Genomic DNA, 26,303 nt, shown 5'->3' with positions numbered 1-26,303 from the left:
GCCCAGATATTTTCTTAGCGGCAGCCATGCCACCTCAGGAGCAGTGGAAGCGGCCGCGATCATAGGTTGCGCGGCATAAGAGGAGCAGCCTCTTGAGGTGATGGTCTCCGGCGATGCTGCCAAAGAGTACGCGGCGGGCTTTGCCGCCGGTATCGCGATGGTCATCACTGGTCATCCCTTCGATACTGTCAAGGTCAGCTTTCTCACGCATATTCCGAAACCTATCTAGAATGGATGATCTTTGCACAGAATGTTCTCAATTCTAAGTTGGATTCCTTTTCTTAGTGTTGACTTTGATTGAAGATCTGGAGATCTTTACATTGATTCCTATGCGGTGCCTTATTGTTTTATTGACAGGCTTTGCTGCTTGACATGAGATAACTTCACAAAGTTGAATAGACTAATCTAGGAGTGTTTTATCTATGGATCTATGGTCCTGAAGGAGACGGAGTTGATCCTTAATGAAAATTATGTTATGCGAAATATTTGGAATGTAATTCAACTAGAAAACTATTGGGATGAACAACCAAATGAGTTGAAGATGAAGGTTAACAAGTGTCAAAGATCACATATTACATATACTCCTTGTTGTGTATCGGAAAATTCACAATGGTAGAACAATAAATTAATGTCTTAGCCTTGCACTAAAATTCAACACACACACATATAATTGAAGAGTAGCAGGAGAAAACAAGATTTTTTACATGAAAAAATCATAAAGAAAAAAAACTACGAGGTCTGACCCAATTAAAATGATTCACCGTGAGTGTGCAATTACAAAGATATACAATTTTCACATAATCGGGAGAGCATAGTTACAACTTTACACAAAATACAACATCTGTATACAACAAAGAGAAAACTTTAGGAGTTTGGAAAAAGTCATCGTTTTATGAGTACGACGGTCTTTAGCTGTTGTCGTCGCAAGTTATCGTGATATCTTCAATACGACGTTATTTGTTGCACTGTATTTGAGATACGATGTTAGCAAACAGAGTTAGCGGACGACATCAATTAAGGGTGACCGACGGACAGTAGCCGACTGTGGTCGACAACTACGAAAACCGGAAGTTATCGTCGAGTCTTCCGTCCAGAACAACACTGGAGTTTGATTCCTTCCCCCTCCCCTAAGTAAAGAGCGGGGGTCTATTTATTGCTCTTATGGGAGAGACATTTTGGTTATTCGACAAATAACTTTCATAAACGCCCAATTGAACGACCCCTATTGACCTCCTCGATCATAGGAGATTCTTGATGATTTGAGGATCTTAATAAGCTCAAAATTAAGAGATCTTGGGCTCGTTGGATTCCTCTCGTCGAGGCACTAGATTTGACCATAGGTATGTCAAATCTAGAGTTCATTTGATAATTCCATTGATGATCTAAAGCTTCCAAATATGCTTTAATAGTTTGATTTGGACATTTTTGGACCAGATTGAACTAATTTTGGTATCATCGGATTGGTCTTGTTGAGACTGTTAGTTTGACTATAAATTTGTTGAAATCGGGACTCTTGATAATCTTTAATTTAAATATGGGACATTTCTTGCCCAAAAATGACTCAAGATTCATGCCAAATAGTAAAATTTCTTGATGACGCTTCACTCCTCTTTGTATATAACAAAACAAAAGGGCTCGAAGATACATGAAAGTCTCACTTCAAGAAGGAGAATGACAATATTTGAGCGGGAAAAAAAAATCCTTCAAACATAGGGGAAAATCATAGGGCTTTAGTCTTCCAAAATCTCCAATTTTCTTTTAGGCTTTCATCTCTTTGAACTTTTGAGTATTCCATGGCTATCAAGAGTTCAAAACTCTTTCTTCACATCAAGGCCTCACTAAAGAGGTGGATTACAAAGAGAATGCGAGCATGAGGAAAGATTTACAACAATTGAGTGAAAAAATATATTTGTTCATCAAATTTGAGTTGGCTATGATGAGAACCTTACTACCAAGAAAATGGCAAGAAAGGGATCAAGATATTGGAGGGATGCTTGAGAAAAAAATGCTCTTGGGTTTTCCCCAGTTCTTCTTCTTCCATCCCCTCATTTTCCCTTCCTCCTTTTTCTTCTTCTTCACCTTAGAGCGTCAATGCTTCATGCTTGCTCACAGTCGGATGGATGGTTGCCCCTATATATATTTATATTTAACATTTTTCTGTAAGCTCCCTTTTTGAAACTTTGAAGTCATTTGCATTGCATGGGTCCTGCACTAGAGGGGAATCCAAACCAAAAATTTTCTCCTCCCAACTCATGTGGAAATCCACCATATCCTCTTTCTCAAGCTAAAAACTTGACTTGGTGAGTGACAAAGACTTGGTCATCATATCTTTTATTTGTATTGATTTTTTTTCCTTTGAAGGCTTCATCCTTCAATACATTTGTAATTGATTGATATCTTAGATCAATGCGCTTGGACTTACCATTGAAATTTTGCTTCTTTGCATGATGAATGGCACCATGACCATTATAACAAAGAAGATACATTATATGCTTAATCCAAAGCCATTGTGGAAACTCTTTATCCACAATAACTATTTGCAAGTTTCTTCGTTTCAGTTGGTGTGAACCTCATTAGGCAAATTTAGCATCTATGACATTGAAGCTAGGTAATGGTGATTGTGAACTGGTGATACTTCTCTGATCATTGAGCAAAAGATAGGCAAGGGACAATCACTTATTCTTAGGTGGGTGAAATATCCGGAGCATAAGTTGATCCATTATACTTGTAGATGGAGACCCATGAACCCAAAGTGTTAGTCCAATGAGTAAGGCAACCAATGCTTTACTAAGATTAAACACACATTTTACTTCTAATGTGGGATACTGGGATTTATTTTAACTCTCTTGTGGATTCTAATCCCCTCCCTCCTGAAAAAAAAAAAAAAGATTTTCAATAGTAACAAGCATCGCGCTTAAAGAGCGAGCTCAACAATCCCCAATAAGGAGCATGCACTAAAAACGCTATCTACTCAATTATGCGAAGCCTGTACAAGAATCATATGCTTTTGAATCTTGCTTCCAAGATAGATGATATAACTAGACATGAGAGTCATAAATTGCATGAATCACTTAACTATCAATTGTGACAAAATTTTAGGAGCTTGAAATGTGGGAATTATTTAACCATCATGTGGATCATATTAACCCTACCACCGAGAAAAAAAGAAAGCTTTTGCACGCTAACTAGTATCATGCAAAGAGCATACTCAATCATCTCTACTTAACAATATGAAGACTGCATAAGAGTAATACAATTTCGAAACTCACTTGACCATGATAGATACCGTGGAGAGCAAAGAGTGTGGCACACTTCATAAACCACGTGATCGCAATTGTACTATGAGCTAAATCACTGCTAATTAGGACAGTGAAATTATTGGGAGTAGAGCCCAATAAATTAGTAGATGGAAGCCCATCAACCCAAAAGCTTAAAGATAATGGTTTAGAGCCATTACTGTTATATTTATAACTCATATCATTTCACCTGTAATGTGCATTTTTTGCGGTTCTCATTTGAGGCTTAACAATCGGGCATTATTTGGAAAAAAATGCAAGATAAAAGTGGAGTTGAAATGAAAATTGAAAAAGAATTTAACATAAAAGACAAGAAATTTGCATTGTTCTATAAGATTAACTTATTATGTTCACAGGACAAAATATTGTATTGAGAAGGGTATACAATATTCTCTCCTCTTTACAAATTTTGGGAGAAGAATAATGAATGATCTGGTAATATAATCTGAGATTGATTTAAAAGAACCAGAGTTGTAGTCCTTGCTCAGACCAATAAGGTATGTTCTAGCATCATTAAACTTACCTTAAACTCTACTACTCTTGCTTATGATGCCACTGTGATTTTCAACTTGTACTGCCATGCTTGCATTGACATCACCTTGCTTGCTTTACAATGGCACTTACTAACATGACCTCATACAAAAGAGTCGAGCAAATTTTGATCTCTTCATTATTTTTTTTTATCTGACCGATTATTTTACTCACCTTGACTAGCTCCATAGATGCTTTCTTATGACTCGAGGTAATGAAAACACAACTTGGTTAATTTTTGATTTGAGGTCCATTATAATATGTTTTTGGACATTTTCTTATCTATAACCATAAGTCAAACAAAATTATTTCTATTTCTAAAACTATCCATTTTGAATTTGGTGTTTATCTTGTAAAGAAAAATTGGGCTTCACTAGAATAACGATCTCACATGGAGGGTGGATTTTTAGTGTATTGAATTTTTAAAATTATATTTTCGACACATATTATGAATTATTTGTGGAGGTTAATAGAGGTTTTAAAATGCCTCATCTTGTAAAACTGACTTTATAAGCATGTCAACATGTTTCTCGAACACTTTAATTTTGTTCAATGGCTAGTCAGACTTAACTAATTTTCAAGTTGAATATACTTATTTGGGAATTAAGCGTTGGCTTTTTTGGTAAATTTAATACTGCTGTTGATGCTAATAAAAAAACATTGTGATCTTATTTTTTTTCTAATGCTTTTAAGAAGTTCTTTGACTATGTTTTTTCTTGATGATTTGAGTAATTGTGATGGTTCTGCTTTTGTAATAAAAAATATTCATATCCTTTGTCTTTGCAACTTTTAATTGAGTACCAGCCATGATATAATATATTCTATCATGCTTTAGATATTTGGATGACCATGATATGCATTGATGTAGCCCTACTATTTTATGTCGCTTTAGTAAGGTCAGAGGCATTAATTATAGTTTTTAGGTAACACAGAATTCACTTCACCACATTTTGAATCTTATTTTTTTTCGGATTTTTCTTAACTATTTTATAGTTCCCACTACATGAGTTATATTAAGTTTTGTGCACACCATAACATAAGTTAGTGGACTCATTGTTGAAGATAATAAAGTTTGATTATATATTTTATCTTCTTAGTTTAAAATGATTGTTGTTTAAGGAGTTTGAAGTGGCCAACTAAGCGTGTATTTACAAGCTACAATATTCCCTTTAGCTTTTTCAGATCTCCTCAAAGCCTTGATATATTCTTCCTAAAATAATTTTACTGTATCAAGGCACCATTCAACACCGCCTTTGAAGGAGAAAGAAGGGCCCCATTTAAAAAAAGATAAATTAGGATATATGGGAGGCATTATCAATGCTATCATGTGTCCTTTTGATACACGCTCATGGGGACCGTATATCAAAGGCGGTGTCCAAATTAATAGTTTCTTATAATTTCTCTTTTTATAAAAATTCACACTCCTTCCCTTACTCTTCTCGCATTTTTTTCCTTCACACAGGAATTTGATCCCCTTTTTTATCACTCAATGTGCCTCCTTGCCTCCCACCTTACAAGTTCATTGACTTCCACACAAAAAATCATATGACACTGAGCATGACATTAAGGAGGGTTTTTAGGCTTTCTGCGAGCTTCATGTATGTGCCTTTCTTTGCATTGTAAGGAGTTTTATTTTGTTGTTGTATATACATCTTTTTAATGTGGTTGGTGACACATTTTCGGATGTGGGTGACTCTTAACATTGTTTATATATATCTTTTTTAACATGTTGGGAAGCCCTGAAAACTTGCTTTACAGTAGTCAAAAGGGTTTTGAATGATATAGCTCATTTCTTCCATATCATGTATGAAATTTTGGTTCATATATTAGCCAGTCCAAAGAACTTTTTTGAGTCATGTTCATTTAGCTCAGAATACCAATTCAATTTAGTTGAGATTGATATTAGGGAAAGCTACCGGATAATGATATAATGGTTCACTAGCATTATAGTAATAGTTCTAATGGTTGTTTTTCATTCGCATGTTGCTTTACTGTCTTATATTTTGAGAATGCCAATTACTTCTAAAATCAATAAAATAGGAGAAGGGCATTGACTTCTGTCGTCAATTTTTTGGATTACATCACGCCTGTTTTTGTGTCCGGCAGTTTTAAATAGTGCCACATTTCCTATTTTAGAAACTAATATCAACGTTTACTTCTTGCAGGTGAAGTTGCAAGCTCACAACACTAAAACACAAGTAAAGGAGTATAGGAACGCGTTACACTGTACTAGACGGATAATAAGCACTGAAGGAGTATGATTCTGCTCTCATTTGTTTTTCTTGAAATTATATTTCTTACTTGATTTGTATAATTTTATGGTTTAGAGATTGTGATCTCTAAACTGTCATCATGTTTTTTGAACTTTGCTAGAAGCATTGCAAAATATAAGTACTCTAATAACCCAGAAAGGCAAAATTACTCTAGTAATATACTTAAGGAACATTTTAACAGCATGACCAGTTAAGTTCATAACATCAAAGTCGATTATGACACATCTATAAGGTACATTTACTAGATTTTAATGAAATGTCATCTTTGAATTGGGAAGCTATTCTCTTTTTAAAACTTTTACACAGAGTCAAGTTTACTCTATTTTACACCAAGTGTGTAAAAATATTAGATAAAAATCCATATTCTTTGTCTTTTTTATTGAATTATTAGATAAAATCACTAAATCATGTAAAAACATTGCATTCCTTTCTTTGCCCTCAAATTTTATTCCTCGCCAATGCCACTCTTTGCTTCTGTGGCATCTTTACTGCTGCAGAACATAGTGTTCCGACCAGGATGGTTGCATAAACTTGTATGAACATGCTAATTTGAGAAGTAAACAATTTGGATTTTATTTTTTGTTAGGCATTCTTATAAATTAAGACACCAGACAATGTAGCAAGATACCAAAAATGAGCACAAGCTGGACATAGTTAGTAGTTGGGCTGGCAATTTTGCTCAACGATACGATTCAGAATGTTTCATGTTGGGTTATGATTTAAATTCTGCTTCAAGTTGGGTTATGATTTAAATTCTCAGCTCAGTTCAATCTCTAATTTATGTCAAGTGATATATCTGTATATATGTGTGTGTGTGTGTGTGTGTGTGTGTGTGTGTGTGTGTGTGTGTGTGTAATTCTTAGTTCTTGGTTTTGATTTGATTGAAAAACGTCTCAACTTACTTTTACTTTACAGCCAACATCTTTTAGTGTTTTAAAGATTTTGGGTTTTGAGCTCTAATTGATTTCAGGTTGACTTGAGATCAAATCATACTAAATTGAGATGACCTGCTCAAAATGCACTTCGATTTTAAGTTGAGTTTGAGTAGAGCTACACTCAAATATTTTGAATTTGAGACAAGTATGACTATTTTGAACTCAACTTTTAGCCACCCCTAGTTGGGACATAGGAGAAATTGCTTTGCATTATAAACCAATATTTTTAATGCTTAATCTTGAGTTATGATTACCGTTGCAAGGAACCTTTTCTCTACAGCATACTTCTGCTGTACTGTTTTCACATGAGGGCCTGATGTACATAATTTTAAATTTTGGGGCATTTGCATTTATACCACACAATTCTTATGTATTTACATGTCTAATACTTAAACTTTATATTTGCATGCTTAATACTCAAATCTTTATCATCACAACAAAAGTCCACCATTACTTTTTAAAAGTGAAATGCCTATTTTCATGCATAGGTTTATGACATTAAAGTGTTATAAATGTAATATGAAACTTAGGTGTTAGATATGTAAATGCATAAGAATTGTGCCGCATGCATGTAAATTTTCCTTAAATTTTTATTATATAATTGATGTAATTTAGATTTGTTTGTGATTGATAGGAATTAATTAATAAACTTTTCTAAGGTTGCATATGTGCATCTTTTTCTTCTTATTTACTTTATAAAAGTGGGCCAAGAGAGGGTGCATGTTTCAAAGCTTAGGCTTATAAATGTGAAATGGAAGGCAGAAACTATGGAGTAGAAGCTAATTGGGAAGCCATGAAGATTTAAATTTTAGGCAATTCCAAAAAATCTTTAATTAAATATGAAGAGGGTGATGCTGTTTAATACCATGATGATAAACATGCACAGCTATTCTCAGCAAGTGATTTGTACTTCGTTCTATTGACATCTGATTAATTTATTTGTTTGTAATATTGTACCTATTTGCACTTTGTTGATATATAATTAATGATTTCTTTAGCTAATTTCAACAAAGTTAGCATTCAATCTTTTATTTTATATCTTTTGACAGGTTAAAGGACTGTATAGAGGCGCATCATCTTCGTTCATTGGGATAGCACTTGAGAGCTCCCTTTTTTTTGGCATTTACTCCCAAACAAAGCAGCTTTTACAGGTTTCAGTGAAATACCAAAAAATAATTGTCTACCTTCTCTCTATATCCACATCTCTTTTCTTTTTTCTTTAGTAGAAAGCTGGGCCAGAGCCTTTCTCATTAATGAAGACTAAAGTAAATATACGAGAGTGGATTGCAATATCTCAACCTAGTGAAAAAGAAAAAGAGAAGGAAAGAAGATACTAATTTTATAATAAGATCATTTGCATCTCATTTATAACTCATATTATCTGATAGTCCAGCTTTCTCATGCTATTTTTATTAGTTTTGCTTTTTTCTTCTGGTTAAAATATATCTAGACATAAGCAAGTGACGATATTATTTTGAATTGAACTCATATTTTTCTATATCTTGTAATACTCTCATGTTTCTTTCATTCTAAATATTCCATAATCTTGAGAGGAAAGAAAATCCAAGTATGTATCTATGTTTGCGGATGAAACATTATTCTTTCTACCAGAGGAGAAAAATAGGTGATGCAATCTGATGCATTACTAATGTTGGGGATTTGAAAGAGGGATTAAATAATTTTAATAAAGAAGATATCAACACATCAACGAACTTTTGATCCTTGCGGCTTCTATTTAACTGACTTGCTTCTTCTTGTTGATATCCTCAATAAAACTTACTTTCGTTTCCCATATTAGTAAAGTGTCAAAATAGTCCCTTGATTATTTATATTGGGACATGTTATTCCCAGAGTTTATAAAATTGCTAAGTTAGTCTCGGAAGAGTTTTAATGGGGGGCTAAAGTGGTCCTTATTGGGGACCATTTCACCCATATTTAACCTGTCTGGAGACTAAATTACAATTTTATAAACTACGGGACTAAAATGGCACCCTGCAAAAAGTAAGTGTACTATTTGACAATTTTTTCTTTCTGATATTTACTTTCAGGGAGAATCCCGGAGCAGCAAGCCACAACTCCAGGTGATTATACCTTCCGGTGCATGCGTTGGCACAATAATTAGCTTAATACTTTGTCCCGTGGAACTAGTGAAGGTATGTTTAATCATACCCACATTTTCTTCTTAACTTCATTTCTCCTATTCCAATGAGATTGAAATCATTCCCACTTTTTGACGTATAATTCTAAGATTTTTTCCAGTGTAGAGTGCAAGTCCAGGGAAAGGATTCAGCGCTGTCCAGCTACCACAGATACAACGGTCCTCTAGATTGTGCTCTAAAAACTTTTAAGAATGAAGGGGTAAGCTCACTTATTTTCTCCCAATTTCTCCAACATTTCATCACCTGATTATCAATGAAAAACAGATGTAAGTACTTGAATTCTCAGATAAAAGGTATGTTCCGCGGAGGGCTCACAACTACGCTACGTGAATCAATCGGAAACGCCATCTTCTTTACCACTTATGAGTCGAGTCGCTATTACATACATTCTAAACTTAATCATGCTGAAGGCCAGGCCTCAAAAATCTTACAAGATGTGGGAATTGGGATCATAACTGGAGGATTATCTGGAATGGCTGTAAGTACTCTCTGTTTTTGATTTGCTTGTGATAAAGTTGAACTGTTCATAATGATGCTTTCACTTAATAGTTCTGGGCCACCGTTCTGCCATTGGATGTTGCAAAAACTGTGATTCAGACATCCCCTGATGCCAAATCTAGCCGCAATCCTATGCAGACGTTATACTCGGTATCTAATTTGGAGATGGAAGATTTACTTAGATACCACACATTTTTTATGTATTTACATATCTAACACCTGAACTTTAATTTTTACTATATCACTTTACCTTTGTATAAAAATATGTATTTTGCTTTTTAAAAGTTAGTAATAGCGGTATTTTGATGTCATAACAATGATTTGAGTGTTTTGTTAAGATTTGTATCTTTTTGAAGGTTCTAATTATAAATAGAAAATATAGATGTTTAGCGATTATTTGTAAAAAGATTGTAAGACTCTTTAGAAACCCAATTCATCAATGAAAAGAATGAGGTTTTCAAAACATTTCTTACTTTATGGTTTAGAGCCCTAACCTACTCGTCGCTGCTGTTCGATCTGACGAGTTGAGATTGACGATCAAGAGACCCGCGTGGCGTATGCAGGAGGGATTGCAGTTGCCGAATGTGTGGCCTCGATCGCGAGCTAGCTGAGAAGACCACGACGGGATCACAACGTGAAAGGCCAGTGACGAGATTGCGAGGTACAGAGGCCTGAAACTTGCATTTTCCTCTTTCTTCCACTTCACCCTTGCAATTTTGTCGCTATTAGAGCTAACTGGGAAGGCAACAACGGGATTGCCCGATGGGATCGCGAGGTATGAAGACCCAAAACTCCCATTTTCTTCTTCTTCGGCTTCATCCTTGAGAAGCAACAACGATTAGAGCTAATTGGGATGCCAACTATAGGTTTGAGGCTCGAACACTCGCGATTCGAGCTAATTACAGAGGTCATACATGAGTGCAACGAATAGACACGAAGGATCAAATTTGCATGTGATTTGTGTGGATTAGATTTGGATCCTTGTGATTGAGGTGTGTCAGGAGAAGGAGATGGCGCAGAAGGTAAATGATTGGAGCTTCTGGGGAAGATATATCCTGAGGTTCTGAAGGTCTTGATTGGACTTATTCAGGGAGCTAGCTTCTCAACGGGAGCTACTACCTCAACACGTACTTCGATGCAGGTGAAGTTAAATCTCCATCTCCCTTCTGTTGATCTAAAGCTTGATGGACCGACCATGTATCTAAGTTGGTTGCATTCGATCGAGATTGCTCTAGCAGAAAAGAGACTAGAGGGTATCTGACGGGAGTCAAGGCTAAGCATAAGATGACAGTACTGAGGGGGATGAGTGGAGGACGATGCATGCCTTACTTTACACTTAACTTCTCAAATCGATGATTCTATCAATTAACTCATCAATGGATGACATTCGAAAGATAAGTGAAATCTGAGCATATCTGAAGAGGACCTATGTTGGGGCTGAGAATCACATGAGGATGTTTCAGATTCAGTGTGGCATAGAGACATAGATATGGGGTGATAGATTGATTCAGGAGCACTCCATAGAGCTGGAGCAGCTGTGACAATATATTGATCACTTCTCATCTATGTCAAACTGTGGTGATCTGGGGTGCACAAAAGGGAAGATCATTGCACAGATAAAAACTATACAATTTTTGGCTCATATGAACCCGACCTTTGATTAGAGAAGATTAGTCCTTCTAGCCCATGCAACTATCCCTTCACTGGATGAAGCCATCGCTGCTATGATGCAGGAGAGTCGTATGAGGCTATGAGCTGAGTAGACTTCTAGATACGCGATCAACTTTGATTGCCTTGCACTTAGGAGTGACAAGTGTCCAAAAGAAGACTTGCAAGTACTACAACTGTGATGAAGTAGGTCATCTGAGCACGGTCTGTCTTAGGTCACCTAAGGAGAGAGAGGGAGAGATAGGGGGACGTGGACATTTTGGTGGACGTGGTCATGGTCGTGTTGGCCGAAGAGGTGGAAGAGGGAGCTATCGGGCAAATTTGATGGTAACAGAGGACGAGGAAGAGACGTGTGGTCTTTAACAATGATGATCACGAGTTTTTGGAGATGTTGAAGAGGAAACATAAAGCAACAGGTGATGGGGCTGAGAATGCAACAAAATTGCTCACTTAGATAAATGTACTCATGATACACATGCTCTTGCCGCTAGTTTCACTGCAAGATCACCATAAGGGATATCAGATTCTGGTGCAGCTGGACATGTGACAGGTATTGCTAGAGAGTTCTCCTCTTATACTCTACTAGCAGTTCGGGAGAGCATCCATTTTGCTCTTGGTACAAAACAACCTATAGTTGTAAGAGTATATTGAGGTGTACCGATTTCATGATTTTGTCCAATGTTTTGCATGCTCATTCCTTTCTTGTGAGCTTTTTATATATTAGTGTCATTATACTTCAAATAAAATGTGTTGTTTCATTTGATTCTTTTAAGGTGATTTTTCAAGAGAAGGGGACTGACCGGAGATTTGGGACTGACTTGTGACATAACGAACTCTGATACTTGGATAGAGAGGGGATGAACTCTGCCTTCACATCTATAGTATAGAATGCTGGAGTTGAAGAATTCGGGAGAAGTGTAAAGGATGTGTTGTTGTTACTTCACAGACGCGTGAGACACTATTCGTTTAGTCGATTGAGTCGTTTGTATCAGTGTTTGCGTGAAAAGACGTACAAAAATATGTGTGATGCTTGTGAGTTTGTTAAGCATACCAAGAGCTCTTATTTTAGTTCTGGCAAGTGAAGTTCTCGTTTTTTTGATTTGATGCATTCAAATATATGAGGATCTTGTACTACAACTTCGATGAATGATTATATATATTTTGTGACTTTTATTGATTTTTTTTCTCGTGTTACTTGGTTATATCTGATGAGAAACAAAAGTGATGCGCTTGCCAGCTTTAAAGATTTTCACAGGGCAATTCAGATTTAATACGGTGCTGTAGTGAAGGTATTGGGGTATGATAATGAGACATAGCTTACCAATAAGGCGTTTGTGGAATACTTGTCAACCCTAGGGATACAACATCAAACTACTTGTCCATACACACTGAGACAAAACATTTAGCGGAAAGGAAAATAAATATCTTCTAGAGGTAGCTCAAAGCATGATGATCACAATGACTGTACCAAAACTCATGTGGGGGCAAACAATTTTGACAATGACTCAATTGATCAACAAAATACCCTTGAGAGTGCTAGATTGGAAGTCTCATTGTCAGATATTGAAAGGAGATAATAACGAGATCCTCTCATTGAAGGTATTTGGTTATTTATGTTTTTTGAAGGACAAAAGATCTTCTGTAAGGAAACTGGATCATAGAGCTGTGAAGTGTGTTTTCGTTCGTTATTATGCTACCTAGAAGGGATATGTTTGTTGAAGTTGGTTAGAGAAGATACTATTTTTGAGCATGGATGTGTCCTTTAAAGAACTCGATTTGTACTACAGCGTAGAGGTGACCTCACACTTTGGTGACTTGCCATATACTGGAGGTATGAGGTGTGAGAGGGAGAGTAGTGATGATCAGAGATTCGTACATGTGACAACGATTCCTTGTCTTGTTGTTTGGGAAGGTCAGTTGAGGAACTCGGTAAATAAGGAGAATGAACCCGAAGTTGGAGGGATACAAGCTCAAGGGGAGCTGAGAGTGTGTACAAGAGGAGGAGACAGAATGAGGAAATAATGCCTGTCATGCCACTTGTGTCATCAAGTCCCTTGTCCCGGTTTACCCCGACTCTTGAGACATCTGCACTATCCACTTCTGAATCTGATTACCGAGGCAATATGTTTCCTCTTCCTTCTCCTCCCACTCCATAACTTTAAGGAGGTCCTCTCGCAACAATGCAGATCATTCTCCTGATCGTTATTCTCCTGGTTGTTTTGGTTTCTCACATGGCATTGCTTAGATTGTCTCATACTCTACATAACTCTTATACATGAGGCATTCATTGTACCTTTGGACATTGTCTCTATACAGAAGTATTGACAGGTAGTTAAGGAGGATCCAAAGTGAAAGACTGTCATGTTAGAGGAACTTGATGCTCTCAATAAGAATAAGACATTGGAAATAATACCACTACAAGTTGGGAAAAGAATAGTTGGGTGCAATTGAATCTTCACAGTAAAATAAAATCCAGAAAGTAAAGTGGAGCATTACAAGACACGATTGGTGGCGAAAGGGTACAGTTAGACGCAAGATATGACTATGACGAGACCTTTGCACCAGTCCCAAAACACTTTTGGGGACAAACAATTTTGACAATGACAAATACCCTCGAGAGTGCTAGATTGGAAGTCTCATTGTCAGGTATTGAAAGGAGATGATAACGAGGTCCTCTCATTGAAGGTATTTCGTTATCTATGTTTTTTGAAAGACAAAAGATCATCTGTAAGGAAACTTGATCATAGAGCTGTGAATAAGGGTGTAAACAAACCGAACACGAACGAGCAGAGCTTGTGTTCGTGTTCGGTTCGTTTGAAATTTAGTTTGTTTGAAATAAGCTCGTGTTTGAAATAATTTGTGAAACCACTGTTTGTGTTCGTTTCTTAACGAACGAGCCGAACACGAGCTGTTAGCGAACGACGAACCAGTTTGACATCCCTAATATTAATATATATAAATAATATATTATATTAATATATTATTATTATTATTTTATTATATATTATAATTTATAAAATTTAATGTTTTAAAATATAATAATTTTTTTATATATAATTATTTTAAATTATTTTATATTTCAAACAAAAACGATTCGAACATGAACGAACAAGAACGAACACATAACTATTCGTGTTTGATTCATTTAACTAACCGAACGAAAATTTAAAATTGTTCATATTCATTTCATTTATTTATTGAACGAATGAAATGCAAATTCATGACGAACTCATTGACGAACCGAATTCATTGACGAACCGAATACGAACTGTTCGTGAACAACGAGCTTTTTTGACAGCCCTAGCTGTGAAGTGTGTTTTCGTTCGTTATTCTGCTACCTAGAAGAGATATGTTTGTTGGAGTTTGATAGAGAAGATACTATTTTTGAGCATAGTTGTGTCCTTTAAAGAACTCGATTTGTACTACATCGTAGATGTGACCTCACACTTTGGTGACTTGCCATATACTGGAGGTATGAGGTGTGAGAGGGAGAGTAGTGATGATCAGAGATTCGTGCATGTGGCAACGATTCCTTGTCCTGTTGTTTGGGAAGGTCGGTTGAGGAAGTCGGTAAATAAGGAGAATGAGCCCAAAGTTGGAGGGATACAAACTTAAGGGGAGCTGAGAGTGTGTACAAGGAGGAGACAAAATGAGGGAACAGTGTCTGTCATGCCACTTGTGCCATCAAGTCCCTTGTCCCGGTTTACCCCGACTCTTGTGACATCTGCACTATCCACTTCTGAATTTGATTACCGAGGCGATATGTTTCCTCTTCCTTCTCCTACTCCCATAACTTTAAGGAGGTCTTCTCGCAAAAATGCAGATCATTCTTCTGATCGTTATTATCCTGATCATTATTCTCCTGGTTGTTTTGGTTTCTCACATGACATTGTTCAAATTGTCTCATACTATACATAACACTTATACATGAGGTATTCATTGTACCTTTGGACATTGTCTCTATATAGAAGTATTGACAGGTAGTTAAGGAGGACCCAAAGAGAAAGGCTGTCATGTTGGAGGAACTTGATACTCTCGATAAGAATAGGACATTGGAAATAATACCACTACGAGTTGGGAAAAGGATAGTTGGGTGCAACTGAATCTTCAGAGTAAAATAAAATTCAGAAAGAAAAGTGGAGCATTACAAGACACGATTGGTGGCAAAAAGGTACAGTTAGACGCAAGACATTGACTATGACGAGACCTTTGCACCAGTAGCAAAAATGAGTATAGTGAGGACACTGTTTTCTCTTGTTGTGAATGGTGGATGAAAGTTATACCAACTCGATGTAAAAAATACTTTTCTTCATGTTGAATTGCTAGAGGAGGTGCAAACTCAGGAAGTATCGTTAGGATTCGGTATAAGTCAGACGGTGGGAAAGATGTGCAAACTTAGGAAGTTGCTCTATGGCTTGAAACAGTCTTCACGAGTAAGTTTAGAAAAGCTATAATGGGCATGATATATTAACAGATCAATGTTGACCGTACAATGTTCTTTCATCAAAATGGAGATCACATCGCTATGCTTGTTGTGTATTTTGACGACATGATTATCACTGGTGATGATAAGACATAGATTGCTTAACTAAAAATAAGATTGGGCAAATAATTTGAGGTAAAAGACTTTGGACAACTCAAATACTTTCTTAGGATTGAGGTGACCCGTGAATTAGAGTGTATGGTTTTGTATTAGAGGAATTATGTATTAAATCTCCTCGCAAAAACAGACATGCTGGGATGTAAGCCTGCAGTCTGTCCAATTGATCAGAAGGCTAAGCTGAGCGCAGAAGCATGAGAGCTAGTTAATCGTGAGAGGTACTAGAGATTAGTAAGTCATCTGATCTATCCGAGTCACACTTGTCCATCATCTCATTTGTACCGAGCGTGGTGAGTCGTTATATGCATGATGTAAAGAAGGGTCATATGGACGCAGTGTATCAGGTTCTGAGGTATCTGAAGAGTGCTCAAGAAAATGGGTTGATTTTTAGGAAAAATGAGCATTTAGGCATTGAGGGTTTTTATGACTGACTGAGCGAGTTGTGCAGTTGACAAAAGGTCCACATCGGGATATGCATGTTTGTAGGGGGCAACTTGGTCTTGGAAGAGCAGAAAATAGTTAATAATAGCGAGACCAACAATAGAGGCAACGTGCAAGACCCTAACTTTAGGAGTTGCCGAGATGATGTAGCCGAGAGTCTTATTAGTAGAGCTTAAGATGGACCAATGAGCTAAAATAAAGTTATTTTGTGACAACTAGTCAGCAATCAACATTGCCAACAACACAGTGCAACACTATAGAACCAAACATATGGAGATTGATAGGTTCTTCATCAAGGAAAAACTGATTAACAAACTACTGCTAAGTCATGTGGCCACTGGAGAACAAGTAGCCGACTGCCTCACCAAAAAACTTAGCTCATTAGATTTGTTAAGATTATGTGACAAGTTGGGCTTAGTGAATATCCTTTACCCATATTGAGGAGGAGTTTTGAGATTTGCATTTTTTTGAGGGTTTTAATTGTAAAGAGGAAATATAGAAGATTTCTAGGGGTTATTTGTAAAAGGTTGTAAGACTATATAGAAGCCCAAATCTTCAATCAATAGCATGAGGTTTTTTAGAGCATTTCTTACTTCATGTTTTAAGTATAAAAAAAACAAAGTTTAGGTATTAGTTAAGAGACTGTTTGGTTGGCATTTTGAATTCCTTTAGTAGTGATTTTAAAATTTCAAAACTTTTGTTGGAGGAAAAATAAATTTACGTAAAATTTCAATGTATTTAAAATTCACTGTCTAATTCATTTTCATTATATTTTGAATTAATTTGATTTAGGTGAATTTCAAATACACTACTTTATATAAAGTGACGCTATTGCCTGCTGCTAACGTTAGTATGGGCTTCGAAAATTTGAAAAAAGCAGCCCGGACTCTCGTTGCGGTCTTAACATGGTGTGCGTTAAGTTTTGGGTCGAATTTTCAAAAGGCAGATGAGATGGTAGATAAAACACTACCCAAAGATTTCGACCTCATTTTGCGAGGACTTTAAGATTTGGGGTTCGAGGTTTCCCATAGACATAAGCCCTAATGATTAATTACCCCTCCCGATAAAGTGATAGTACTTTTGATTAAGGCTAGTCATTAGGCGCTAAGCATTCAGACTTAACATATAGTAACATCAAAATTTAAATTATAATATTTATTACCACCACGAGCTTAAAGCGAATGGTGGGGGAAATGATGCGAACTTGATTACAATGTCATGGTTCCGTCATCCCGGGTTGTCATGGACCTTGGTCTACTTAGTCAGCAGAGGTAGTCGCAATCTGACAAAATGATCATTGTCAACAACTATGGGGTTGCTTCGTTCAAGGGGGCCTTGTAGACCTCGGATGAATATTTGTCTAGAGGGACTAATCTAAGTCAACCTTAGCTTACAGAGGGCTTTCCACCCTATTGAATATACTCTACAATTCAATACTCAAAAGTGCAGACTATCATTGGGGAACATATGGGTTATAACCGTGACCATATTATAATGGTATCATTTGACGAAAAACTACCCGATCAGAGGGCTCTAGTTATGATTGTTTTTTTGTAGTGTCATTTGACTGCAAGAACCACGCAGACAAAGATTCAAGCTACACCCTTAATGGTATAAAATTGTTTTGAATTTGAATTTAATAGTATATTTGATATAACATTGACTCTTTGTGAGCTCAAGTCGGCATTAGATTTGTCCACGCAACAAACGGTTGCAGAGGGTGGATGAATTTTTACTTTATGCATTTGGTGGTCAATTTTTATTTGATTTATAAACCTTATGATTTAAAACTTTGACTTTTATAAATAGATCCCTTCGGTTGAGATTCACTTTAGCATGACCATCATCGGGGTATACCATAACTTACACCACTAAAAGCACTAATCCTGTCAAACTTCAGTGCTCATAAAAAGGAGGGTCGAACTGGCTTAGCGGAGGCTCAATCCCGTCGACTCCGACTCTTGTAAGGAGGAGGATCAGACTGGCTAAAGTGTGGGCACAATCTTGTCAACTCTAATCTCTGTAGGGAGGAGGATCAGACTAGCTCAGTGAGGGCTCAATCTGTCGATTCTGTTTTCCTTTGGGAAGAGGTTCAGATCAGCTCAACAGGGGCTCAATCTTGTCGACTCTATTCCTTAGTGGAAGGAGGATTAGATTGGCTGAAGTGGAAGGAGGATTAGATTACACCACTAAAAGCACTAATCCTGTCAACTCCAGTGCTTGTAAGGAGGAGGATCGGACTGGCTCAGCGGAGGCTTAATCTCGTCGACTTTGATTCCTGTAAGGAGGATGATCAAACTAGCTAAAGTGTAGGCTTAGTCTTGTCAACTCTAATCCCTGTAGGGAGGAGGATTATACTGGCTCAGTGAAGGCTCAATCTGTCGATTCTGTTTTCCTTTGCGAAGTGGATCAGATTAGCTCAACAGGGGCTCAATCTTGTCGACTCTATTTTTTAGTGGAAGGAGGATTAGATTGGCCAAAGTGTGAGACTTTTGACCTTGGAAAGGTGGCCCGTTGCCTGCACAACATTCTCAGATGTAGAAGTTTAAGAACCTAGGATCATCGTTGGAGCATATGCGAGAATTTAATTTTATTAAATTGAGTTGATTTTTAAATAACTTAGCATGCATGTCAAAATATTTGGTTTTGAGCTTAAGCACACATTTTTACCCGCACAACTTTCTCGAACCATGAAATCGAGCATTTAGCATGTTGGTCGGAGCACATGCGGGAACTTTATATTTGCCCAATTTGACTAACTTTTAGTAGGGTTTTATTATTATTTACATAGGAATATAATCATTGGGATGCATGCAAATACTTTTATTTAATCCCTTAGTTTCGTCTTCTGTCCACTTGTGTATTCAAAATTGTGGATCCGATGGCGATGGAGGTGAATAAAGATCTTGATTGTGTATTTGTAATTATGTATCTCCAATGCTTAGCTCCCATTTGAGCGTTCAAGCGGAATCCCCACCCCCCAAAAGGTTTCATTCGAGTTCGTTAATGAGTCGTCGAGTCCCCTATGAGTCGTGCATGTTCTATTTCTATTTAATTCCTTCATTTAAAATGATTTATGTAATCATTTTAATCTTTAATATGTTGCTTAGGAGCTTTCATTTGAGTGCATTTTAATCCAAATGAGCTCAATTTAGTTTACCTGTTATGAACGACATTCAACCAAAAAATCCGACAGCATTTCGACAGCTTGCTGGTGTCTTCCCCGATTGGGTGGCTACATCGAGAAACAGAGACATTCCTACCGTGCTAAAAAAAATGTGCATAGTTAGTGTCTTTCGACATTGCGGTCAGGGATCTTCATAACCCACCACACTTAAAAATAATGCGTGGGGCTTTGTGTACCTGCATAAAAAAAAACATAACACAGCGAGTCCTGTCGCATCAACTATGACGCAGACGAGTCGGTAACCCATCACGCTTAAAAAAGCATGCACATGACTTGAGATACCTACATGAAAGATGACAACACATATAGGCTTTCTGGTTGATAAAACATGTACTTGAAATTTTCCACTTGAGCCAAAGTTCTTCCCCTCCCTTTTCTTTTGCTTCCCAGGCTTTTTAATTGACATATCAATTGACAGTAGCCATATCAATTGCTCTGTCAGCCATCTAAAATGTATTCACCCATGCATTTATTTTCTCTGCATTCTAAAACAATTATTGGGACACTCTTGCATCTGGTTGACTTGTTGAAAACATCACATTCCCATCCATCTCTTCTGAAAGGTTCACGGCGATCTTCTCAGTTGCCATATTTTCCACAAATTGGACCTGAAGTCGCTCCTCAACGACATTAAAAACTTGAGTTCCAACTATTCATCATAAGCTTTGGAGCTCGTCTTCCATTTATTCATCCTCTTCTTCGGGCTCGATGCTTGCCCTGGGGAAATCAGGGTGCTGGCAGGAACGTGAGATAAGAGGTAGACGAGGTACATGGGTCAGGTGGAGACCGAGGAAGCGGGGTTGTTGAGCGTGGGATGGCTGGCCGTGAGTGGGGCTGCCGGCGAGATCTGCAGTGGGCTGGAGTAGGAATAAGAAAAAGATGTGGGATGGCATTGGACAGCAGGATAAGAACAAGGAGTTCAGGTTACCCGCAGACGAGGGAGATGACGGGGCTGGGTTGTGGGGGCTGGGCTGCTCTGCTAGAAGCAGGGAGGAGGAGACTGGATCAACACAGGAGGGTGAAGGGAGAGCAGAGGAGAAGTACCGCGGGGGAGAGGAAGTCTGTGGGGGAAGGCTGCCTGCAGGATGTCTCCGGAATTGAGGGATAGCGGGGATGGCGTGGCTGGGGTTTGCCAGAGAGAAGTACCACGGGGGGCTGCTCTGCTAGAAGAAGGGAAGAGGAGACTAGGTCGACACAGGAGGGTGAAGGGAGTGCAGAGGAAAAGTACCACGGAGAAGAGGTAGTCTGGGGGAAAAGGCTACCTGCAGGATGTCACCGATGGGAGTTCGCAGGGATTGAGGGACAATAGGGATGGCTGCTCTGCTAGAAGCGAGAGGTTTTTTGCTTGAGTGAGATTTGATCAGGAATATCTTTTATTATTATTATTATCGATACATCATCAACAAATTTCCAATATATAACACGAATTTGGATGCATGACACGGATCTCGATGAAATCTTTTAAGCGAGAAAGGTTCAAACTTTGACTAAGAGCCTTCCCGAGCTCCGAAACTTATAGTCAAACTGACTGACTTAATGAGATGGATCAAATGATACCAAAATTGGTTCAATCCGAGTCAAATCAAGATCCAATCAAGACATTAAACCACTTTTGGAAGTTTTTCAAACATATTTAGAAGTCAAAGGGATGTCGAATCTAGCAAAACCTATAGTCGAATCGAGCGTCTCGACAAGACGAATTCAGTGAGCCCAAGATTGCTCAATTTTGATATCGTTAAAACACTCAAATTTTAATCAAACGCCGTTTGATTGAAGGAAGCTATTCGGACCGTCTGATCAAAGTGATTCATATTCTTGTATTAGGTGCACCTAGAACACTATAAATAGAGTCTCACCTCTCTAATGAGGACGAGGACAACTTGAGACTTGAATAAGAGCTTGAAGGTTTGAAAATGAGCTAAAGACTAGCACCACCACCGCCAACCATCGTCGACTACTACTAATCTCCATCAACCACCGTGGACCGTCGTCAACTTTCGCTGATCAATGTCGACCACCATTAACCGTCGTCAATCACTGTTAATCACATTCGACCACTGTTGACCACTATTGACCGGATGCCACTAATTGTTATCGGTCGCTATATGTTTGTTAAGTTATTGCAACTGTAATCTTTTTTTTAATAGTGAATTCTTCAGTTGGGTTAGGCCCCATGGTATTTCTCTTTCTGGCGTTATTATTATTTATTTTCTCTTTTCTAAGTGTGTATTGAATCTTTGTACCACTCTAAGATGATAATCTACTACTCTACTATCGTGAATTTTCTAGCACACAAAAATGATTATTATTATTATTTTTATTTCCTTAAATGATGTGGTGGGCTCTTTTTGGCTGAAGAGGGAAGCAGAGGTATGGGCTTGAAGTCACATTAGGTGGTGGCTTGGTTGGGAAGGTAAGGTATGGAAAATAAAATTTTTCTCTTTTATTTATTTTATCTTTAATTTAAACGTCTCTATTTATGTGCCAATTATTCGTGCACAAATACCTATCAATATTGGTGTCCATTTTAGCCAAACTGAACATTCCAGAAGCAACGACGTTGTCCGTTTTGTGATTGGATGTCGTTCAAACAAATTTCTATGACGGTTGAGATGAATTGGATCCAAATATCATGTTGCAACGACACTTGTCGATTTCGCCATACTTTGTCATTTCGATCACATAATACCTCTCCATAGGAAATTTTAATGTTCTGGACGTGCTTGCGAAGTTCATTTTGTGACCGAATGTTGTTTGAGTAAATTCGGTGATCGTAAGAAAATTTCAGGTTCAAATTGAGCACTTCGTGTCGGCAGTATGTTGATTTCATCATGCTTGTTCTATTCAATCATAAAATACCCCTCTTTGGGTAATTTTGATGTTTTGAATGCAAAGGAGGAGTCATGCCCAATCTACTCCCCTTGTGAAGTATATATGAGGGCCAACAGTTAGCTGCCACTCGCTGCTATCGCCGTTGCCGGCCATTGATCGTCACCAAACTCTCGCACTAGCACCGACCACTCGTTCGTCAGCCGCCACCAACCTTAGCAAACATAAAAATGCAAAGACTTTCATTTATTTTTGCTGAGCCAAATAATTCTAAAAGATCTAAAATACAATACATTACTTTAACATTTTATTTCTTTTACACTGTATGTCTTTTTCAACAAATGAAAGAGCTCCTGAGTAAAGGTTTCTGTTTTGCTGGCCATGGAAGTTTAACTATTGTTCTTCAATTTTAGATTTTCAGGAGGTCCGGTTTAAGAGGATGTTATGCAGGTCTTGGACCCACTTTGGCGAGAGCATTTCCTGCAAACGCTGCTGCTATTGTTGCATTGGAACTCACTGCAAGGATGCTTGGTGTCAAGCGCGATTGATTTTGGAGGTTTATTCTTTTGAGTAAGTTAATTTATAATTTTTTGTGATAGTAAAGTGTCAAAATAGTCTCTAATCATTTACATGTGGTCATGTTAGTCCTGGAGTTTGTAAAAGTGTGAGTTTAGTCCTCAGATTATTTTAGTAGCGGCTAAAATATTCTTTTCCGGTGACTATTTTGGCTCATATTAAACGAGTCTAAAGACTAATTTGATATTTTATAAACTTTGGGATTAAATTGATGCCTACAAAGAGTCGGGATATCATTTTCATACTTTTGTTTGTTGTGTTGATCAGTGTGCTTCTTGCTGCTCAATGTTGTTGAATATTATGTTCTTACCTATGATTATTGTTGTGTTGTTATGCTCTTAGCATAGTGAGTGATATCCAAAAATCAGTTTTTAAGTTATTGAGCAGGTAAGGTTGGCAACCTGATTCATTTAATGAGAAAAATTCTTTAGTGGTGCGGTTAGGGCTGTGAATTTAGCTTGAAGATCGTTGTTCACTTAAAAATCAATTCTAATTTTGGTATGGATCGAGATCGGATCGAAATAAACGAGCCGATTTATGAGTTGAAACTTTTGTTCGAATTTTTTTCGAGCAGATTTTGAGCCATATGTGGATCGGCTCGTAGTATTTTTTTATTTATAAAAAAAATTATATATAATGCTAAGAAAAATTTAATATGACATGTCACTAGCCAATTTCAAGCTGATTTTGAGTTGGAAATGATTCAAATAACTCAATTTGAGCCGGTTAGTTTCAATTTTAAGCTTGATCAAGTGGATTGTGAGCTGAAAAGGATCCAAATAACTCAAATTGAGCTAGCTCATTTCGATTTCGAGTTGGATTAGGCTTAATTTAATTTAGCCGGCTCAGCATGAAATCATGTATAACCAACACGAGCCAAGTTCGAGCCGCACTAATTTATTCGAGTCAACCCAGTTTGGCTTGAAATCAGATTGTTTACAAACTTTAGCATTAATCTTGAAATTTGTTTTGATTTTTTGGTCATGTGCTAATTTCTTTCTTTTATATATTTTCCTGTTTACAAAGCTGATTAAAGATCCACAAATCGACCGAAGAACTTCTAGCCGACCGAATGATTATCAAGCGACTCAATTGAGCAGTTACGAATATGAAATGATGTCAGCAGCAGTTGCCAATATGAAATGGTGCCAACAACGGTTATCAATGTCAAAAGATATCAACGTCGGTTATAAATTTATAAATGTGTAATGACTCATAAATCATTTTTAACTTTCCTATTTAATTAGAGACAAACATGTAATTTAGGAGGCTTCCCATATGATTAATAAATAGAGGAGTCTTCTCCTAAAAAAATATACTAGTGAATTAGTTCCAAGATAACTTGTACAATTTTGTGTTCTCCTCACTCTCCCTTTCTGTCTCTTTCTCGATTTACTTCTTTCTATTCCTCTTATCTGTCCAACGCTCTATCTCTTCGTTATGACCAAAGGGACATTTTGGGATTCAACCGATACGAAATATTCGGGTGGCATAAGCTAGATATTTAAATACGCAAGAATTAAGTGGTACATACATACCAACCAATTCCTTTGTATTAACATATTAAACACTTGAAGTAAAACCCAAGCCTTTCATCCCTCATCAAAATATCACTGTTTTAACTTTAAAAAATAAAATAAAATACACCTTCATGCATAAGTAGGATGGCATATATATATAAATTCAAGCTTTAATTCTAGATTTGTAATTAAAAAAAAAAAATTGAGTGGTATGTATGTAAATATTCCAAAAAAAGGTGTAAAAAATGTGCTAGCAGGGATCCTGAGGAGATCCAACGACCCTAAAAAAGAAAATATGACCAAAGAGAGCCCAACAACAGACAAACGAGAGACCCGTTCATCCAATCAGACATAGCCATCAGTAGAAGAACGATCCGAATTCAAACCAATCACATTAAAACAAGAGAGCTAACCTTAGCTCTTACTTTTTTTTTTTTCTTTCCAGAAGATGATGGTTGAAGTAGATGACCTACCTATTCCCTGAAATACAATATTCTTCAATATCATAAATACTGTCTTCTTCATTTGTATTGGGTCTGACAGATCCCACCTCAATTTCAATTTGAAGCTGAGCTTCTCAAAGTCTTGAAGGTTTTTTCTTTTCCTTTCATTGAAGTTTCTATCTTTTCAAATTTTAGTTTCTTTATGATTCCTGTTCTAATCTTTTCAAAGTTGGAAATTCTCTGAAAGAAGAAAATTTATGGAAAAATTTACATACATTGCCCACAATTCTGATGTATTTACATATCTAAGTTTGATATTTATATTTGTAACAGCTTTGGCATCACGAGTATATGCGTGAAAATACATATTTTATTTTTAAAAAGTTTGTGATCGTGGCGTGACATAAACGTTTTGATTGTTATGTGTGTAAATATAAATATTTAGAGGTTCGACATGTAAATACAAAAGAATTATATGTTATGTATGCAAATGCTATAATATTATTAGTATTTTGTCATGATAAAACTGTTCTCTGATTTATTCCCTCTAGATTACTTGTTATTGTTCACAGATATATTATGTCCTTGATTTGAACACAAACCCTACTCTTATTATATATTTGCATTTGTAACACCTATGCATATGTAATATGGCATATATGTAAAATATTAAAGTTTAGGTGTTAGGTATGTAAATACATAAAACTTGAGTGGTATATATGTAAATATTCTTAAAAAGAACTAAAATTAAGCTGCATTCAAGATTTCTTTAATGTATTTGTCCTGAACTACTTCTTGTTTGATCAACTGGCATTACTTTGTTCTAAAATGAATTCAACTCTTTCATCGAGAACAAAGGGCATGGGTGCAGTACAAGATCTCAAAATTTTTTGCAGATGCAACCAGCAATGCCTTTTATACACATGTCAAAAAGGAGAGAATCGTGGAAGAAAATTTTATAGATGTCCTCAAAATTGCTCGCCAGATAGTTGCGGTTTTCTCAAATGGGCTGACGAAATGGATGCTACGGACGATGCGACGAAGTATCAATTACTAGCTTATGAGGAGAAGCTTACTGAAAAACTTGAGTCGATTACATTTCAAATGAAGTTTATATTAGCAATCCTCATTGTTAATGTAGCCCTCTTGTTAGCTTTGTTCAAGTTTTTTTTGAACATGAGGTGAAATATTGAATGATTTAGTGAAGCTAAGTTGGAAAGGTGATGAATAAAAGATATCAAGTGTTATGAATTTCTTAAGTTTGTGTTGATATATGTTTAGATTAGACAAAAGATTGTTTGTTCTTTACAATAATATGCAATTAGTGGTCATATACATTGTTGTAGA

General features: G+C 36.8%; 1 protein-coding gene across 9 annotated transcripts; it reads left to right on the top strand.

The window, feature by feature from the left end:
- Positions 1–26,303, top strand: LOC110023319 (mitochondrial arginine transporter BAC1). 9 transcript variants are annotated; one of them, XM_020722655.1, is made up of 9 exons: positions 1–193; positions 5,993–6,082; positions 8,085–8,186; positions 9,084–9,188; positions 9,295–9,393; positions 9,481–9,672; positions 9,744–9,892; positions 22,868–22,987; positions 25,767–26,302. In XM_020722655.1, the coding sequence occupies exons 1-9, from the start codon at positions 101–103 to the stop codon at positions 25,786–25,788; spliced, it is 972 nt and encodes a 323-aa protein (XP_020578314.1). In that variant the 5' UTR covers positions 1–100; the 3' UTR covers positions 25,789–26,302. The 9 variants fall into 9 exon arrangements, with proteins under 9 accessions (XP_020578314.1, XP_020578319.1, XP_020578317.1 ...); XM_020722660.1 differs by having other exon boundaries at positions 9,744–9,842; positions 25,767–26,301; XM_020722658.1 differs by having other exon boundaries at positions 9,744–9,842; positions 22,831–22,987; positions 25,767–26,300.

Source organism: Phalaenopsis equestris, unplaced genomic scaffold, assembly GCF_001263595.1.
Source record: "Phalaenopsis equestris unplaced genomic scaffold, ASM126359v1 Scaffold000224, whole genome shotgun sequence".
NCBI lineage: Eukaryota > Viridiplantae > Streptophyta > Magnoliopsida > Asparagales > Orchidaceae > Phalaenopsis > Phalaenopsis equestris.
Note: the sequence above shows the minus strand (reverse complement) of the source record. Positions and strands in the feature narration are given on the sequence as shown.